Here is an 18,347-nt window from a genome sequence, read left to right on the forward strand (position 1 = left end):
TGTTTAAGTGTTGTAAATAATTATAGTCGGTAGTAGTGCTTTTGCTTTGGTTGGATTTTCCTTTTTGCTTTTCCCGCATTGATTGCATGGCTGTACATAGTGCATGTGTGTTAAATAAAGGTGCTTGCTTGTTGCACTGTTTCCCGTTTCGTTGCGTCCTTTCCTCTGTTTGAAAGTTCCATCTTGCATCACGTAAGGGATTGATAGTGGGTTGAAACACCCGATAAGTAATCTGAACCGTCGAGGTCGACGATAACTCCACTCGGTTATCCCTGCAGCACGGAACGAGCCACTTAAGCGGTTCGTGTCCGAAGTCGACCTGCGGCGAGGTACGATCGCCGGTCGACCACTCGCGCAGGTACTTAGGTAGGTCGAATTTGGCGAGCAACCCTATCCTGCATGGGTAGGCAATTGGCACGATCATGGCGAGGTTAATCCCCCACCCGTGACTGGCTCCTGGCGGTAGTTCCCGGAGGGTCATGACTGAATTGTCCGTTCTGGTGGGCAACGCGTCGCGATTCGAGTTACGTGGCGCGATCCCACGCCGGACGGGCTGAAATTCGTAACAATATATATATATATATATATATATATATATATATATATATATATATATATATATATATATATATATATATATATATATATATATATATATATATATATATTGTTACGAATTTGTGCCCGCCGGCGCACGATCGGCCACTTTCCCACTAATAGCGACCGTGTCGCCCACCAGACGGACAATTCAGTCGTGACCCTCCTGGAACTATCGCCAGGAACCAGTCATGGGTGGGGTTTTAACCTCACCACAGCCCAGTCCGCATTCTACCCACGTGAAATAGGGTGAATCGCCGAATGTCGATATACCTAAGTACTCGCGCGGGCAACCTACCGAGGGGCTGCACCGCGCCGTAGGTCGGCTTGGGACACGAACCGCTTAAGCGGTCTGTTCCGTTCTAAAGCGATAACCGAGCGGGTATTATCGCCGACCTCGACGGATCTGATTCTCCTTCCCGGGTGTTTAAAACCCAACTAATTATTCCACGATGCAAGATGGCATTTTCAACGGGGAAAAGACGCAACGAACTGGGAACATTCAAACAAAGCACATTTATTACAAGCACACGTATATACAGCCAAGGCAGTCATGCAATATTCAGGTGAGAAGCAAAAGCAATACAACCGAATATGATTATTATCTACAGTCACTTATACAGTCATTACTTAACAGGACACTGCACCACAGCATGCATAAAAAAACAAAAGGAAAGACCTCCCCATAGGCAGGGAGGTAGACGGGGTCTGGGGACCTTTATAACGCGGGACCTTGAGGACCGAACGGGTCCCGCGAGACCGTGGCTGGTTACCTGCACCCTCAAGGTGCCTCGGTGGTCGGCGAGTTATGACGTCCCACTCCCACGACCGTCAGCGTGGTCGCGTCTGGTTCCGGGCCTCCCACGTGGCCGGCAAGCTCTCTCCGGCGCTCCTCGTCCGGAAGCGCAGGTCCACCACACAGCCGGCACTGCTGCGGCTTCTGTCCGCGTCTCCCACCAACAGGCCGCTCACAGGACCACGAGCGCAGGAACCAAGCGAGGAAGAAGAAGAACTGGACCACCGTGAGACATGGCAGTAGAGACACATGAACCACGGAGAGAGAGTGAGCCTCGCGTGTGGTCCGCCCTTTATAGCGCGGGGCTCCGCCCTTTGCCCCACCCCGTTTTTGGCTCCACCTTCCTTCGAGAAGCTTCTCGAAAAGGGGCGTGCCCTCACTCCGACCTCCTCACGCCATGCATCCACCAATCGGAAACGAGCTGCCCTGCCCCCTTCCCTTCACACCAAGCGCGGGGAAAATAGGCGGGAAAACACGCACGTCATCGCAGTTCTTTCCTTGGCGCCTTTGTTTGACGTTCACGGATGGTTTCCGATGCGGAAACCGTCGTAGCGTGGTCCGTGGAGGATGGCGTTCGGAAGCGGACGTAGTGGCGAAGATGGTGGTGGTTGTTGTAATGGTTATTGTAGCATGGTTGGCGTTGTGGCATAGTTGGTGGCGGTTGTTTGTGTGGAGGTTTGTTGCGTGCTTGGTGTTGTGGCGTACTTGGTGGCGGTTGTTGTTTGCATGGTTCAAAATAATGATAGATAAAGAAAAACGGCTATCTCAAAGGGTCGCAGCCCTCTAAACAACGGTGAGGAAACCTATCTGAACACTCACTTACCGGGATAACTGATCTCAGGAACCTTTATGGTGTTCTGCAAACTTCCACAGCCGTAACAATATATATATATATATATATATATATATATATATATATATATATATATATATATATATATATATATATATATATATATATATACACACACACACACATCATCCTCGTTTCTCTACGGAAGAACCAGACCTGGGGCCACTGCTCACAATTAACTTTGTGGTGTTGTGGGTTGCTTAACAACCACGAACGCCAATCAGTTAACCATAAGTTCCAGTGTCCACCATCTAATTTGCCATTTATCTAGAGGTCACGTCGCCTCCTGACCAGGGAATGCACCCTCGGCGATGCACGAATCTTAACTTGATTAGATCTTAAGTAAAGTGGCCGAGCGTTTACCGCTGGTGCACGCCAACTATGACAGGTGAATTAGTTTGGGAATTATAATCTCCCCGTCTATCTATGTTCAGACAATGCTGGATCAATGGAAGGAAATGACAATCATGGACAGGTTCTCTTTCTTATACAGTCATTGCAGCCTGTGGCTGCTACTTGCATCATTGCATGGGACGCGGCTATACCGCTGATGCAGTGCCCCCTTTACCAGTACACTGGTGCTCATTTTGCCGACCTCGGAAGGATGACAGGCTGAGTCAACCTCCTGGTGTATATTAATCCAGCGGCCAACGGGGCTTGAATTCAGGACCCTTGGATCCCAAGCCGCCACCCGAACCACGAAGCCAACACCAGGCTTACCATGGACAGGTTGAACCATCAACAAGGAATTTATTATGAAGAAAAATAAATAAACCGAAGGACTTTTTTATTTCCTTGTCGATTAAATGGCTGAATTCAAATCAATCAAATGGTCAATCAACAAAATAATCTCAAAGAAATAAAGAATTAAACAAGCATTTAAAGAAAAATTGATAAAGAGCAAATGCTTATCAATATACCTTACTTAACAATTAAACACGAGACATGAGCACCCATAAGATCATTCGGGAGAGAAGAAATCCAGTCTCGGCTTACCAAGGCAGAAGTCGTCATGCGTCTACTAAAATAAACCAAAATGTGTGAGCGTGCCTTGGTCTACCTCTCCAAATGAGCTCTCCACAGCTTGGCTCGTTTCTGCTGCCAGCGCCCTGCCTCGCCGTGCACCCACCCGCAAACAGGCTCGAACACCAATCACTGTCATGTCGTCACCTCCAGTAACCAGGAACACCAAGAACCAGGTATGCCAAGAGCCAGGTACACCAGTAACCAGGTACGCCAAGAGCCACGTATGCCAAGAACCAGGTATGCAAAGAACCAGGTATGCCAAGAACCAGGTATGCCAAGAACCAGTAGGAACGGTCCACTAGTCACCAACTGCCATTGCTGCTGTCCTTAACTGTCAGGAGCTGTCAGGAGCTGTCACCGACTCCGATCAGGATGTCTCACCGACTCCGATCAGGATGTCTCACCGACTCCGATCAGGATGTCTCACCGACTCCGATCAGGATGTCTCACCGACTCCGATCAGGATGTCTCACCGACTCCGATCAGGATGTCTCACCGACTCCGATCAGGATGTCTCACCGACTCCGATCAGGATGTCTCACCGACTCCGATCAGGATGTCTCACCGACTCCGATCAGGATGTCTCACCGACTCCGATCAGGATGTCTCACCGACTCCGATCAGGATGTCTCACCGACTCCGATCAGGATGTCTCACCGACTCCGATCAGGATGTCTCACCGACTCCGATCAGGATGTCTCACCGACTCCGATCAGGATGTCTCACCGACTCCGATCAGGATGTCTCACCGACTCCGATCAGGATGTCTCACCGACTCCGATCAGGATGTCTCACCGACTCCGATCAGGATGTCTCACCGACTCCGATCAGGATGTCTCACCGACTCCGATCAGGATGTCTCACCGACTCCGATCAGGATGTCTCACCGACTCCGATCAGGATGTCTCACCGACTCCGATCAGGATGTCTCACCGACTCCGATCAGGATGTCTCACCGACTCCGATCAGGATGTCTCACCGACTCCGATCAGGATGTCTCACCGACTCCGATCAGGATGTCTCACCGACTCCGATCAGGATGTCTCACCGACTCCGATCAGGATGTCTCACCGACTCCGATCAGGATGTCTCACCGACTCCGATCAGGATGTCTCACCGACTCCGATCAGGATGTCTCACCGACTCCGATCAGGATGTCTCACCGACTCCGATCAGGATGTCTCACCGACTCCGATCAGGATGTCTCACCGACTCCGATCAGGATGTCTCACCGACTCCGATCAGGATGTCTCACCGACTCCGATCAGGATGTCTCACCGACTCCGATCAGGATGTCTCACCGACTCCGATCAGGATGTCTCACCGACTCCGATCAGGATGTCTCACCGACTCCGATCAGGATGTCTCACCGACTCCGATCAGGATGTCTCACCGACTCCGATCAGGATGTCTCACCGACTCCGATCAGGATGTCTCACCGACTCCGATCAGGATCACCGACTCGATCAGGATCTCTCTCCGACTCCGATCAGGATCTCTCACCGACTCCGATCAGGATCTCTCACCGACCCGATCAGGATCTCTCACCGACTCCGATCAGGATCTCTCACCGACTCCGATCAGGATCTCTCACCGACTCCGATCAGGATCTCTCACCGACTCCGATCAGGATCTCTCACCGACTCCGATCAGGATCTCTCACCGACTCCGATCAGGATCTCTCACCGACTCCGATCAGGATCTCTGACCGACTCCGATCAGGATCTCTGACCGACTCCGATCAGGATCTCTGACCGACTCCGATCAGGATCTCTGACCGACTCCGATCAGGATCTCTGACCGACTCCGATCAGGATCTCTGACCGACTCCGATCAGGATCTCTGACCGACTCCGATCAGGATCTCTGACCGACTCCGATCAGGATCTCTGACCGACTCCGATCAGGATCTCTGACCAACTCCGATCAGGATCTCTGACCAACTCCAATCAGGATCTCTGACCAACTCCGATCAGGATCTCTGACCAACTCCGATCAGGATCTCTGACCAACTGCAATCAGGATCTCTGACCAACTGCAATCAGGATCTCTGACCAACTGCAATCAGGATCTCTCACAAACTCCGATCAGGATCTCTGACCAACTGTCATTAGGATCTCTCACCAACTGCCAACAAGGCAGTCCTGCTGTCCTATTATAGGTGACCAGTGTGGACGGAGCCTCAAGCATGACTTCAGCCAAATCCAGCTTGCCTATTGGCGCATCGCTGCACGCGACCTCCAACCATCAATTCTCATGGTCATTCTCTCCTGACCATCGAACAGATGCAACTCCCAATTAACGCAGACCTGGCTTACGACACCATGTTCGGGGTGATGGACAAATGCCAGAAAGCAGCCACCCGCCGGAACAACCGAGCAAAAACACAAAGCGCTCACAAAACGTCAATGGGCAATTATCACTCTTTGTTCAGCCCAATACGAACAAGAGCCAGCCAGCATCCATAGCAGCCGCCCAACAGGGTGTTGATCGCTGATGGTAAAAGGTGGGTGTCAAACGTCTATGAAAGAAAATGGGCATCGAACGTTAATGGAAAGAGGTGGGTGCCAAACATCGATGGAAAAAGGTGGTTGTCGAACATCAATAGAAAAAGGTGGGTCCTAAGGTAAATGATCTGAGACCACAGCCATGTTTGACCTTCAGAATGAACTGTTCAGGAAAAGCTTGCGGTGTGTTTAATGACTCAAATGTCCTGCAAGTCCAATGTGATAATTACAAACAAAATAAAGTGTAAATAAATCGTGTATTTCCAAGCCAATGTGTCTTGATGGAGAGGGAGTAGAACGAGTCTCCATTGGGTTAACGGCTATCTTATCACGTGCATGAACGGTGAATATCGTTCATGTAGAAATGAAAACTGATGTAAAATCATACGTCATGAATGTGTCGGAAAGAGGAAAAGGTTATCCCATAAGAAAAAAGGGGAACCTGTTCTCTACCCTTCTCCAATGCATCAAAGAGTTAGAATCCCACCAGACAAGGGGATGGGTCCATTCTGAACATGCATTTATGGAAATAACTGTCTGAGGACCTGAATGTTCTGTGCATTACTCGGATCCGATTCTGAAATCCACAACTATAAATGTGTGTGTGTGTGTGTGTGTGTGTGTGTGTGTGTGTGTGTGTGTGTGTGTGTGTGTGTGTGTGTGTGTGTGTGTGTGTGTGTGTGTGTGTGTGTATATATATATATATATATATATATATATATATATATATATATATATATATATATATGTGATATATAGCATTAGAGGGCATGGCATGTGAGAGGACGAAGAAGGGGTCGCTGATATGGACATGTCGACACCGATTGATGCTGTGTGCTTTGGTGATCGATGAAGCCTCAATGTCCTAAACTGTAACTCAACATAATATTTTAGTGTATAAAGGTGGTTGGTGTATACAAATACTTCATTCGCGCTAAACTTCCGGATTTTTTTATTATTTTTTACAATCTTTAATATCACTATTTTGCTGAAATTGAAGTACGTACTGTATATACTTAACACTGCGTGGGGTATCGTATTCTATGAACTCTCTAGTTTCCGAAAGTAATGATTTCAAAAATTCCCCTCCCCATCCCCTTCCCCTGCCCCCCCCGACCCCCAACCCTATTTCAAGTGTATGCCAATTTCCAATCTCTCACGGTGTGATACTACATCCAAATTGGTGACAGTGACCATCAACACAGTTTGTGATGGAATGTATAAAGCAAGTAATCTTTGTCAAGTTTCAATTTGACACAGATGATGCAGTCATTTGTAAAAATAAAAAAAAACAGCAAAACAAATTAATGAAGAATGAGGAATCCTCAGCATGAAGGAATTCAAGTCACTGCAGTTGCCACCGCAAAACCACTTTCAGTGTCACTGACACAATTATTGTGACAGCCCGTATCGACTGTGACGACCAAAGACGAGTCATGCTGCATGTCAGAATGAAGGCATTTTATTCCCACAACAAAAAGCTTAAATTGTCTCATATGTGTCAACAGCCTCCTGTACGCATATGATAAAATCACAGCAGTGACACCAATTATGATGATGTTATGTGTGGAAGCAGGAAGGAATGATGGACTAATGTAAACGGATATTGTGATAACTGTCTGTCAATCATGTTGAATTCGATTAAGTGGATCCCCAAAAATGTCTTAAACATCACATACTTTGCATGAAGAGCGGTTACGTCTGCAGTGTGTGTCGACTATTTTTGTAACTCATAATATTGTTACGAATTGCGGTCTGCACGGCGTGCGATCATCCACGTAACTCAAATAGTGACCGCGTCGCCCACCGGAACAGACAATTCAGTCGTGACCCTCCGTGGAACTACCGCCAGGAGCTAGTCACGGGTGGGTCTTTCGACCACACCACAATCGTGCCAATCGGCCACCCGTGCAGGATAGGGTTGTTCGCCAAACTCGACCTACCTAAGTACCTGCGGGGGTAGTTAAATGGGCGATCGTACCTCGCCGCTGGCCGGCCTAGGACACGAACTGCTTAAGCGGTCCGTTCCGTGCTTCAGTGATAACCGAGCGGTGTTATCGCCGGCCCCGACGGACGTGATTATTTACCGGGTGCTTACACCCCTCTACCAATTCCTTCCGTGATGCAAGATGGAACTTTCAAACAAAGGAAAGGATGCAACGAAACGGGAAACAGTTTGACAAGTACATTTATTCCACGCTCAGACAAGACAAGCACGTATTCACAGCCATAAAGTAAGAATGCAATTTACAAGCAATAGCAATGAAAGTAAGAATTACAACCGAATAAAGCAATGTTTATTTACATGCACTTAAACAGTTTCTACTTTACAAGACATGGCGCCACAACACGCATTCACACAAAAGCAAAGGAAAAACCCCCTCAAAGGCAAGGGAGTCAGACTGGGCCCGTGGGCCTAATGCGCGTGGAACCTGGATGAGCGGCCAGGTCCACGAGACCGAAGGGTCCTACCAGTGCCCTCGTGGCGCGATGGCGGGCAAGCCGCAATGTCAGCGTCGCTGCGCCTGACTTCGTGCCCCTGGCGTGGTCGGCGAGCTCTCTCCGGCGCTCCCCATCTGCCTTTCCCGTCGGCTTCGAGCTCCGTCTCCCGACTCGACTGCCCCGCCAACACTGCAGACTTGACTTCTTCTCCCGACACTCCGCCGCTGCCACTCCACTGCTCCCACTAAGTTCTCTGCCGACGTACTGCGCACCTTTCTTTTTCCGCGAGCTCGCGCTTATATAGCCCGAGGGAGGGGCGTATATGTAAATTTCTGGATCACAGCGGGTTCGGAGGCGGGGCAATGCCACCCGATGCTCAGTCATTGGATGAATGAAAAGGGGGCGTGAAGCCTTCCTGATCCGCTTTTTGAGGCTAACGGAACGCATTCACAGCCCATGGCATGACGTGTGGTAGAAAGGCGGAGGTGGTGGGAGTTTGGTTGTTGGCGGGCGTCGCCCGAAAATGGTGGTGAAGCGATGTTTGCGGGATGGAGTTGTGGAGGTAAAGAGGCGAAGATGGTGGTGTTTGAGTTGTTGGCGGGCGTCGTTTGAGAATGGCGGTGAAGCGATGTTTGCGGGATGGAGTTGTGGAGGTATAAAGGCGAAGGTGGTGGTGTTTGAGTTGTTGGGGTGCGTTGTTTGGTCCAAATTAACGATAGAGAAAAGAAAAACAGCTATCTCAAAGGATCGCAGCCCGGTGAACACGGAAATTCCCTCTAAACAACGGTGGGGAAATCTAACTGCACACATACTTATCGTCATAACTGATCTAAGGACCCTTTATGCTGTACAGTCATCCCCGGTTTATCACGGGGGTTATGTTCCAACCCCCCCCCCCCGCGAGAAGTGAAAATCCGCGATGGACGCCTCCCCAAAAAATGCCTATTTTTTTATAAACGCGGTGTATAAACACGATTGGGTTTGATTTATATTGAGTGCATAATAAACGCTAGGTGGTGTATTAACACGATTGGGTTTTATTTATATCGAGTGATTATTAAACGCTAGGTGGTGTATTAACACGATTGGGTTTGATTTATATCGAGTGATTATTAAACGCTGGGCGGTGTATAAACACGATTGGGTTTGATTTATATCGAGTGATTATTAAAAGCTGGGCGGTGTATAAACACGATTGAGTTTGATTTGTATCGAGTGATTATTAAACGCTGGGCGGTGTATAGACACGATTGGGTTTGATTTGTATCGAGTGATTATTAAACGCTGGGCGGTGTATAGACACGATTGGGTTTGATTTATATCGAGTGATTATTAAATGCTGGGCGGTGTATAGACACGATTGGGTTTGATTTGTATCGAGTGATTATTAAACGCTGGGTGGTGTATAAACACGATTGGGTTTGATTTATATCGAGTGATTATTAAACGCTGGGCGGTGTATAGACACGATTGGGTTTCATTTTTATCGAGTGATTATTAAAAGCTGGGCGGTGTATAAACACGATTGAGTTTGATTTGTATCGAGTGATTATTAAACGCTGGGCGGTGTATAGACACGATTGGGTTTGATTTGTATCGAGTGATTATTAAACGCTGGGCGGTGTATAGACACGATTGGGTTTGATTTATATCGAGTGATTATTAAATGCTGGGCGGTGTATAGACACGATTGGGTTTGATTTGTATCGAGTGATTATTAAACGCTGGGTGGTGTACAAACACGATTGGGTTTGATTTATATCGAGTGATTATTAAACGCTGGGCGGTGTATAGACACGATTGGGTTTCATTTTTATCGAGTGAATATAAACCTTCCTCTGGCGCTTCGGTTCCTTGCCAGAAGCCTTAGAAGGTGCAGGGCGTTTGGGCGGCATCGTGGGGCTTGGAGAAAAAAAACGTAGAAAATATTCGAAGTTCACAAGCGAAACTTTGTCTCGTGCGTTGTGTGACTGGTCGAGCGCCACGCGTTATAATTTATTGCTTAAATAATTTATATTTTATATATTATTACCGCGATATACCGGGGGAATCCGCAGAAAAAATTAGTTAGGTTCCAAGGGAAAAATACCGCGATGAAGCGGGGGCGCGATAGGTGAACCGCGATATAGCGGGGGATTACTGTATTGCGAATTTCCACAGCCGTAACAATATCATCCCTTACAAGCCGAGATGACATCCATCGCAGTGATGTCACAGGCACAGATGTTGGCTCAAAGAAAATGAGATAACCCTAATTCCGTGATTATTGCTTCATTAATGGCGAGAGCGCATTCAGTTCACATGACCGATATTATGCAAACAGGTCTACCACGACAACTTCTGAGTCTACAAAGACTAGGCTTAACAGCCATCTGAGGGACAGTGCACACCCTGCCGATGAAGTACCGTTCTGACGGGTTAGCCAGGTCAGGAATCAAACCCAGACTAGATAGCTCGAAGGTAGGTAAGCTACCTCTGCACCTTCCTGTTTGATCATTATGCATCATAAAGGATATCAGTATTTTAAATGCAGCTGTCGAGGCTCATTGAAGAGAATAACTTGGTAGCAGAAAAGGTCAAAGTCTGATATCCTACACTTATTGCACCAATCCGACATTCGACAACTCCACCATTACTGAACCTGATGGCCTCCGAGCTTCAATTTCTACCTTTGAGCTTTTCTCGACTTGCAGAGAATCTTCACATGCTGGCCGTTGGCTTAATGGTTAGAGTGGTGGGCTTGGAATACAAGGGGCCTGAGTTGAAATCATGTTTGGCTGTTGAATTGATACCAGGTGGGGTTGACTCTGCCTGTCATCCTACTGAGGTTGACAAAATGAGTGCCAGCATGCTGGTATCCTGTGTTGGAGCGGCGACCCGTCCAGGATTGTGCCCAATAGCCAAGGAGACTGCTGAGGCAGCACCAACGCTCTGCACAGAGTATGGTCCCAATGGATGGATGGATGAGAATCTCTGCCTCGACAGTTGTACAAGAAAGGAGTAACTCAAAGGGAGAATATTCACCCACCGATTACATCGTGTGGTTTTAATACCCAACAGAATATAATTTTTGAGACAAGATCGAGACCCCTGGAAGAGCAAAAAAAAAAAAAAAAGCCCATGAGTTGAAAGTGGGGCAATGGTTGGGTGCAATAACCAGAGGACAAGCAGAAAGAGACATGGAGGGTAATGAGGGAGAGGGAGGGCGAGAGAGACATATTGAGATATTCATTTTTTTTTTTTTTTTTTTTTTCTCTCTCTCTCTCTCTCTCTCTCTCTCTCTCTCTCTCTCTCTCTCTCTCTCTCTCTCTCTCTCTCTCTCTCTCTCTCTCTCTCTCTCTCTCTCTCTCTCTCTCTCTCTCTCTCTCTCTCTCTCTCTCTCTCTCTCTCTCTCTCTCTCTCTCTCTCTCTCTCTCTCTCTCTCTCTCTCTCTCTCTCTCTCTCTCTCTCTCTCTCTCTCTCTCTCTCTCTCTCATGCACGGCCACATCTTTTAAGTTACAAACACAAATTTATGTTGGGGGGTAACAGAGGCTATATGGCCGCGGCCTCACACGGGGGTGTGGTGGTGTAAATTCTAGAAGTATATGTGTGCCATGTCATGCCACATGGTGGTGATGGCAGAGGGTATTATAATTTCCTTCTTTATTTGGGCAACGCTGAGGTTAAAGCACCCTTTGCACAGGTAAATTTGTTCCCCTTCCTTTCTCCCCCCACCCCCCCCCGAAAAAAGGAGGGGCATGTCAAAGCCCGTTATCGTGTATGAGACATTTATAGCAGGAAGGGACATCAGGACAAACAGGGGGCAAAGGGGGGGCAGGACGTGAGGAGGGGTTGGGGTGAGAGGGAGGGGTTAAAGCACTCTTTGCATGGGTAGATTTGTCTTCCCTTCCTTCTCACTCAAAAGTTTTGGCAAATATGTCGACTAATTGGTCCTCAGCGAAGCGACGGGTCGTTTTTGCTAGTTGAGGGATAGAAAGGGAGACAGGGATCGAAAGAGAGAGAGACAGGAGGGCAGAAAGAAAGAGGGAAAGATTGGGGGGTGGAGGAATAGAGAGCATGATAGACATAGCAAGAGTTTGAGATACATCGAGATAGATGGGTAGAAAGAAGGAGAGATGGGGGTGTTAGAAAGAGGGAGACAGGGAGAGGGAGAGGGAGATAGAGACAGGGTGAGGGGAGGGAGGGGAGGGAGAGGGAGAGGGGAGGGAGAGGGAGAGGGAGAGGGAGCACATGCTTCCCCTTCCTCCAATTGAAGGTGGTGTCTCAAATTTCTTCCTGAAGCCTGGTGTTAGCTTCACAGTTGAGGAGGCTGGTTTAAGATCTTAGGGTCTTGAGTGTGAGCCCCTGTAGTCCGTTGAATCAACACCAGGTGGGGTTGACTCAACCTGTCATCTTTCTGAGGTCGGCAAAATAAGTACCAGTTTCCTGCTAATGGAGAGTACTGCAACAGCGGCACAACTGCGCCCCCATAAAATGATGCAACCAACAGCCACAGGCTGCACACAATAGCTTGCTAAGTTTCTCATGAGGGATAGCAAGACATTGAGATATAAAGAGAGAGATAGAGAATACAAAGTACCATCTTGTTGCATGTTGTATCATAGAGTATCTGTTAGCAACATGGGACTTTGAAAATGATGTAATCTGCCCCCAGAATGCTCAGTGCGCATGTGCATAACCCCTTAGCAGCAATGATGATTGGAGCGTGCAAACGTGTATTATGTGTGCGAGATAAGATTTGTTACCTAAAACGGCTCACAAAGCTTCAAAACAAGGCAAAACATTTGGAAAAGTACCTGAGAGAAAGGGATGTGCCTCTGCACAACAAAAGAGTTGGACAACTTTCTCAGCTCACCCAAAGGACTGAGATCTTGCAGTTGCTTGTACGGCAAAATCCCGATGACATGGACCAGTGCAAGGCACGAAGGACCAGAGACGGGCGCGTTCTACCCAAACCCCAACCATAGGTACCAGTGAATGGACGTTAAACCGTGTGGGGAGTGCCTCCTGTGAACATCACAGGCTTAGTTATTTATTTAATGGACGTCTGTAATTGGAAAGACTATGCCGTGCATCATTCCCAACAAAGCAATGGCTACCGACTCTATAGGACATCTTCATGACGTCAAATACACAAAAGTTGTGCCAGCTATATTTACATGGGAGCTGGAGGTACCAGGTCGAATTCCTTGAGGGAGACACCATATCTGGTTAGGGATGTTTTTTCATCATTTCAATTGATGATATTTACTATTAATCATGTTGGGAGAAGGGGTGGGGGGGGAATAGGATCTGTATGGGCTGTTATAAATATACTTTGTAAAGCCCATCAAAAATGATAGGGCCATGAGCATCCCCACCCCCCCTCCCCCAACATGACAGCACAGTTGTTAAAAGAATACAACTCACAGACTTGTGGATTCACTTTTGCTTCATGAAGAAAAGTAGGATTATTTTAGAAATATATCTATTATCAATGTGATAACGGAATTTCAAATGATTGAGTAAAATTACTCACTTGTCGATATTTTTACTGCAAATAAATATTACGAACGTCTCACCTCGAGTGTCATAGTTATGAAAACAAATGGAATGGTCATACAATCAACCCAAAATAAATTAACCTTTCCCGAGTGGAAACAAAATGACGAATGGTGCTCACACTGATACATTGAGTGTGCTCCCTATCAGTGACGAACGCGACGTCACTTCCGTGAACATGAGGTCACGTTGTTTGTTTGGTTCCAGAACCACAAGGGAAATTATGCGAGATTTTTGCATCTATTGCTAAAAGGTGAGTTTGCATATATCTATGTGTGTGTGTGTGTGTGTGTGTCTCTGTGTTTGTGTCTCTGTGTGTGTGTCTCTGTGTGTGTGTGTGTGTGTGTGTGTGTGTGTGTGTGTGTGCGTGCATGCGCCACCACTTGCTTGTATTAATCCTTGCCATAATTCACAGCCCAGTGTTTGTGTGTTTGTGGGATTGTTTGTTTGGGCTACTACTCCTACAGTTCTGACCCAATTACATCCAGACTTGATACAGAGGATCAACATAACCCCAGTTAATGTATAAAGGTATTCTAATCTTTGCTCGTGGCCTTGGGGGGGGGGGGAGGGTGGGGATGCAAATTCTCCATGTAAATGTGTATCGGGTAGCTCCACCTCCAGGTGGGGGAGGATATTACAAGTACCCTCCATTTACAGTGCAGTATTTCCTGCCCCCACGTTTTCCAGTGCAGTGAGGTGTTTTGAATTACAAGCAGTAGGTATGTTTTTGTTTCATGCACGTAACCTGGGTTATATATTTTTTCTATACAGAGCTTTCACTTGCCTAAATACCGCCCAAATAAAGGTATGCATCAGAAGAACGTGTTGCATGCCTGGAACAAGATCGCCCAGAGGGCGAGTACTCTGCCAGTCGTAAGTAAATTGTGGGAACTCAACACCTTGCATCCAAGGATACTTCTCGTATCCCTTTATTTCCGTGAGTCTGATTTGCATCCAGGAACACAATAATTTTGGTTAACCATCTTGAAATTGCCACTCTTTTGTTTAAATGCTGAAAATTATGTTAAAAAGACGATTTGAATTCCAGATTTCGTGCTGCCAACGGCATTGCAAAGATTGAAAGTGCCCGACGAGCTGAACAGTCACTGAAAACAAATACACACAGCGTATGCGCGAAAGGCGTCGTTCGTATTCAGATGTCATTTCAAAAGTTGCGTATTACTTGTGGATGGCACAGATCCCACAGCCTCTTGAAAACAGCAGGCCATTATGTGCTGATACTTATAGTCAACAAATTACTCCCATTTGAATATTCGTTCAGAAGGCAATGGCAAAGTGCCGGTTTAATCCACAGAAAAACACTTTACTTGGGAGTGCCAACCCTCCACCTGGGCAGGTTGTATAGCTGACGATGTGTTTGTCAAGGACGTGGATAACTATGATGGAGGAAATGTCATCGTTCGCTGTGGCATTTAGTATCATGTTCATAGGAGTCTTCAGTGTATTCAATAACTTTGGATTCTTTTCAAAATAACCCAAAAGATGGAAGTCCAAAGATGCCAGGTCTGGGCTATAGGGGATCTGCAAGAGCACAGTCCATCGATCATCCTGACTGCTTCTGTTATTTCGCGGCTGGCTATTTGTGTGGCATCAGTGTCTAAAGTAGGTGTTTCGCTACGTTCTGCCAATCCACGTCTTCAATTTCTTTCATGTGTTGATACGAGCATCTTACTTGGCGGTTCCATCCTTTTCACATTACTCCTTAGATATGTCTTAAATGTCACTAAAAATGTCACTTCCCCTTTGCCAGTTGAAGGTTGTGTCTCAAGTTTCTTCTTGGTTGGAAATTCTTTCTCATTTCAATGACTGATTAATGCTTCAATCTGAAATTCATCACAAGCGTCAACACACCTTGATTTGAGCCTTGTAATTCTGCAAGAGATTGATGACATTTTCGAGATCCCCTTGTTCCTTCTGCCAGCTGTTGGAATTTGGGGGGGGGGACCAAGCAAGTGGCTGGTTCCTTGATGAGTGAGTGCATCGTTGGTGGCGGTTTTGTGTCGATCACACACTTTCAGGATGAAGGAATCACTATTGAGGGAACCATTGTACTTTCCATATGGAGGAGAAATGTGTTTGGAGCTCTCTCGGAGTTCATTTTGAAAACACAATGAGAGTTCTACTTGCTTGGCCAATGAAGGGGAGAATTTGTCATTGATGTCATCACAAGGTTACAAGAATATATAAGCCTTATCACTTATAAACCAAAAAAAAATGTTCAGTGGTGCTCTGGCATTTTCAATTAAATATATTATCAAGAATACCTGTAGGTATTAATTACATTGGACTTGCATATTAACGACATGTTGTTTGATAATTTTTTTCACCTTTTCCGAAACTCTGTTATGAAAAAGTCACATGGTTTCTGCAGTGGGATGCAGGATGCAGACACAGGAAGTCTCCATCACATATTGTCCATTAATGTTTCTATTCTGCCCTCATGTTATATGCAAGCAGCCCATGTGAGCATTGTGTAGGAAAACAATTTGTGAGAGGAGAACATACCTGGAATAAAGTTTCCTGTGACCACTTCCTTGTAGGCCCACCAGTCATCCGCGGTGCCACGTTCACCAAACTGACCTAAAAGACAGGACAAAAATACTCCTGTCTATATGATCCTGTCCATTGGATATGTAAGGGATTACAAGGAAATATACAACCGACATTAAATCACAAACTTTGAATGTCACGAGTGGTCTCTGCCCCATTCTTTCTCGTCGTCTGGCGAGCACATCGCCTTGGGCTTTTAAGTTTCCATTAAGTGATCATTAGTATGCAGTGGGAAGATGGTGGTCGAGGGACGACATATTTGGATCAAAGATCATCTCTTTTCAATCTCGCTGTAAAAGTCATTTTACTATATATATCAGGTGCCGAGCATCTTGGATCATCGATCTAACTCTCTAACCTTCACAGGTTTGGCGCTTCAACAAGTGTCCTTGAGCCTGCGCTTGAGTAAGTATCAGTTTCGCATTTGGTGCATTTGCATTTACTCCTTATTAAAAACAAAATAACTCGGTTGAGTGGTTGACAAAAGCTGCATTCCTCTCTGTTGTTCCACTGAGAGGACATCGAGTCCACTTTAAGAAAGGGATAGGTGGCAACAATGTTCACAAAATGTTTTAGCCCATAAGCAGGTGTCACAGCTCAGGTGGGAGCTTATATTTTACAGGAGAGAATAGTACATGATTGTATATGCTTTGGGGAACCATTATTTATTTACAAGCAAAAGTACCTGGCATTGTTGGGCAACACCGGATCCTTCCTCCCACCCATTCCCCTGCCTCCTTCTCCCACCACAACCCCCCCCCAGACTCCCACCCACCCCAACTCCTCCCTCTGGGCTCTCACTCCACCCCTTCCCCTCCCTCATCCCACCCCTCCATCCTCCCTCCAGACTCCCACCCCACCCCTTTCCCTCCCTCTTCCCACCACCTCATACCCCATCACCACATACCCCATCACCACTCTTTGCCTCCTCACACCCAACCCCCCTCCTTCAGAACTCCCACACTCCTCCAGACTCCCACCACTTCTCCGCGATAGGTGGTGGCTCATGGGTTTATAAGTTAATTGTGAGGAAATGACCGTTTCAAACGCCGAGTTAGGTGCATCAAGGTAAAAAAAATGTGATCCTATAAAATTTCATAGTGATTAACCTTGGGAGCTCAGAGAAGTAGCGTCACAAACAAACAAACAAACATCTCATTCCCTTTTATATAGAAAATAACCTCGCTCCAAGCTCCTAATGAAATGAAATAACATCCTAAATGAAAGCAGATCACACAAAAAGGTGAAACAACTCAAACCCAGGTTAGACAGCTGAGAGGGAGTGTGCGTACCTCTCGGCCATCCTGCCTTGGTGTGGGAATTCATTGCTTTGTCGCCACTGAAAACATTTTTCATTTCTCTCTTGAACTCGCAGTTCACATGTGCAGTTGCTTTACTCATTCTGATCCTCAAATTTATTTTGCCTTCCTACCTCCGGGGATGTCCCCACGGAAAATCGAGCCGCGGCCGCACTCCATGAAGTTACATTTTGGGAAAACAGTTGAAAAACAGAACAGTATAAAAAGTTAAGTTTAATGCTTTGGCAATTTCACATTTTCTTGCGTGCATATGGAGAATCAGGGTGCACAGCCTTGTTTACAGCTTATGAGATATAAGCTTAGTTATAAGAATTGGTAATCTCTTTAAATTTTCAGATTTCACTCCAGATTTCGACACTTATTGAGTCCACAAGATCCGATCCTCAAATCCGAAATCATATTTTGATTATATACTTCAATTAGTCGGTGAGAGTATGGTATATCGGGTTTCCAAGGCAAGGCATTTTTAGTTTGCCGAATCAAAGTGGTGGCTCAGACCCCTCCTAATTTGGGCTCACAAAGGATAAGCCTTTCATGAAGGTAAGCCATTAATTATATCGTTGTGGATTCTCGCCACTCCGGCATGCGGGCGACCGCTTTCAGCTAATTGCGGCCGCGCTCGCCCACCGAACGTAGCAATCCAGTCGTAGCTTCTGGATGAATGCCGGAATCCAGCTCTGGGTGTGTTTTTA

General features: G+C 46.6%; 1 protein-coding gene across 1 annotated transcript in view; it reads right to left on the reverse strand.

Annotated features, from left to right (window-relative positions):
* LOC147021401 (carbonic anhydrase-related protein 10-like) overlaps positions 1-18,347 on the reverse strand; it is a 198,684-nt gene that overhangs the window by 146,435 nt on the left and 33,902 nt on the right. The window contains exon 2 of the mRNA XM_085891320.1: positions 16,292-16,366. Coding sequence (XP_085747446.1) covers positions 16,292-16,366 — 75 coding nt within the window. The remainder of the gene's footprint in view (positions 1-16,291; positions 16,367-18,347) is intronic.

The sequence above is a fragment of the Eptatretus burgeri genome, chromosome 8 (genome assembly GCF_056783735.1).
Source record: "Eptatretus burgeri isolate ZD-2024b chromosome 8, Ebu_testis_v1, whole genome shotgun sequence".
In the NCBI taxonomy this organism is placed as follows: domain Eukaryota; kingdom Metazoa; phylum Chordata; class Myxini; order Myxiniformes; family Myxinidae; genus Eptatretus; species Eptatretus burgeri.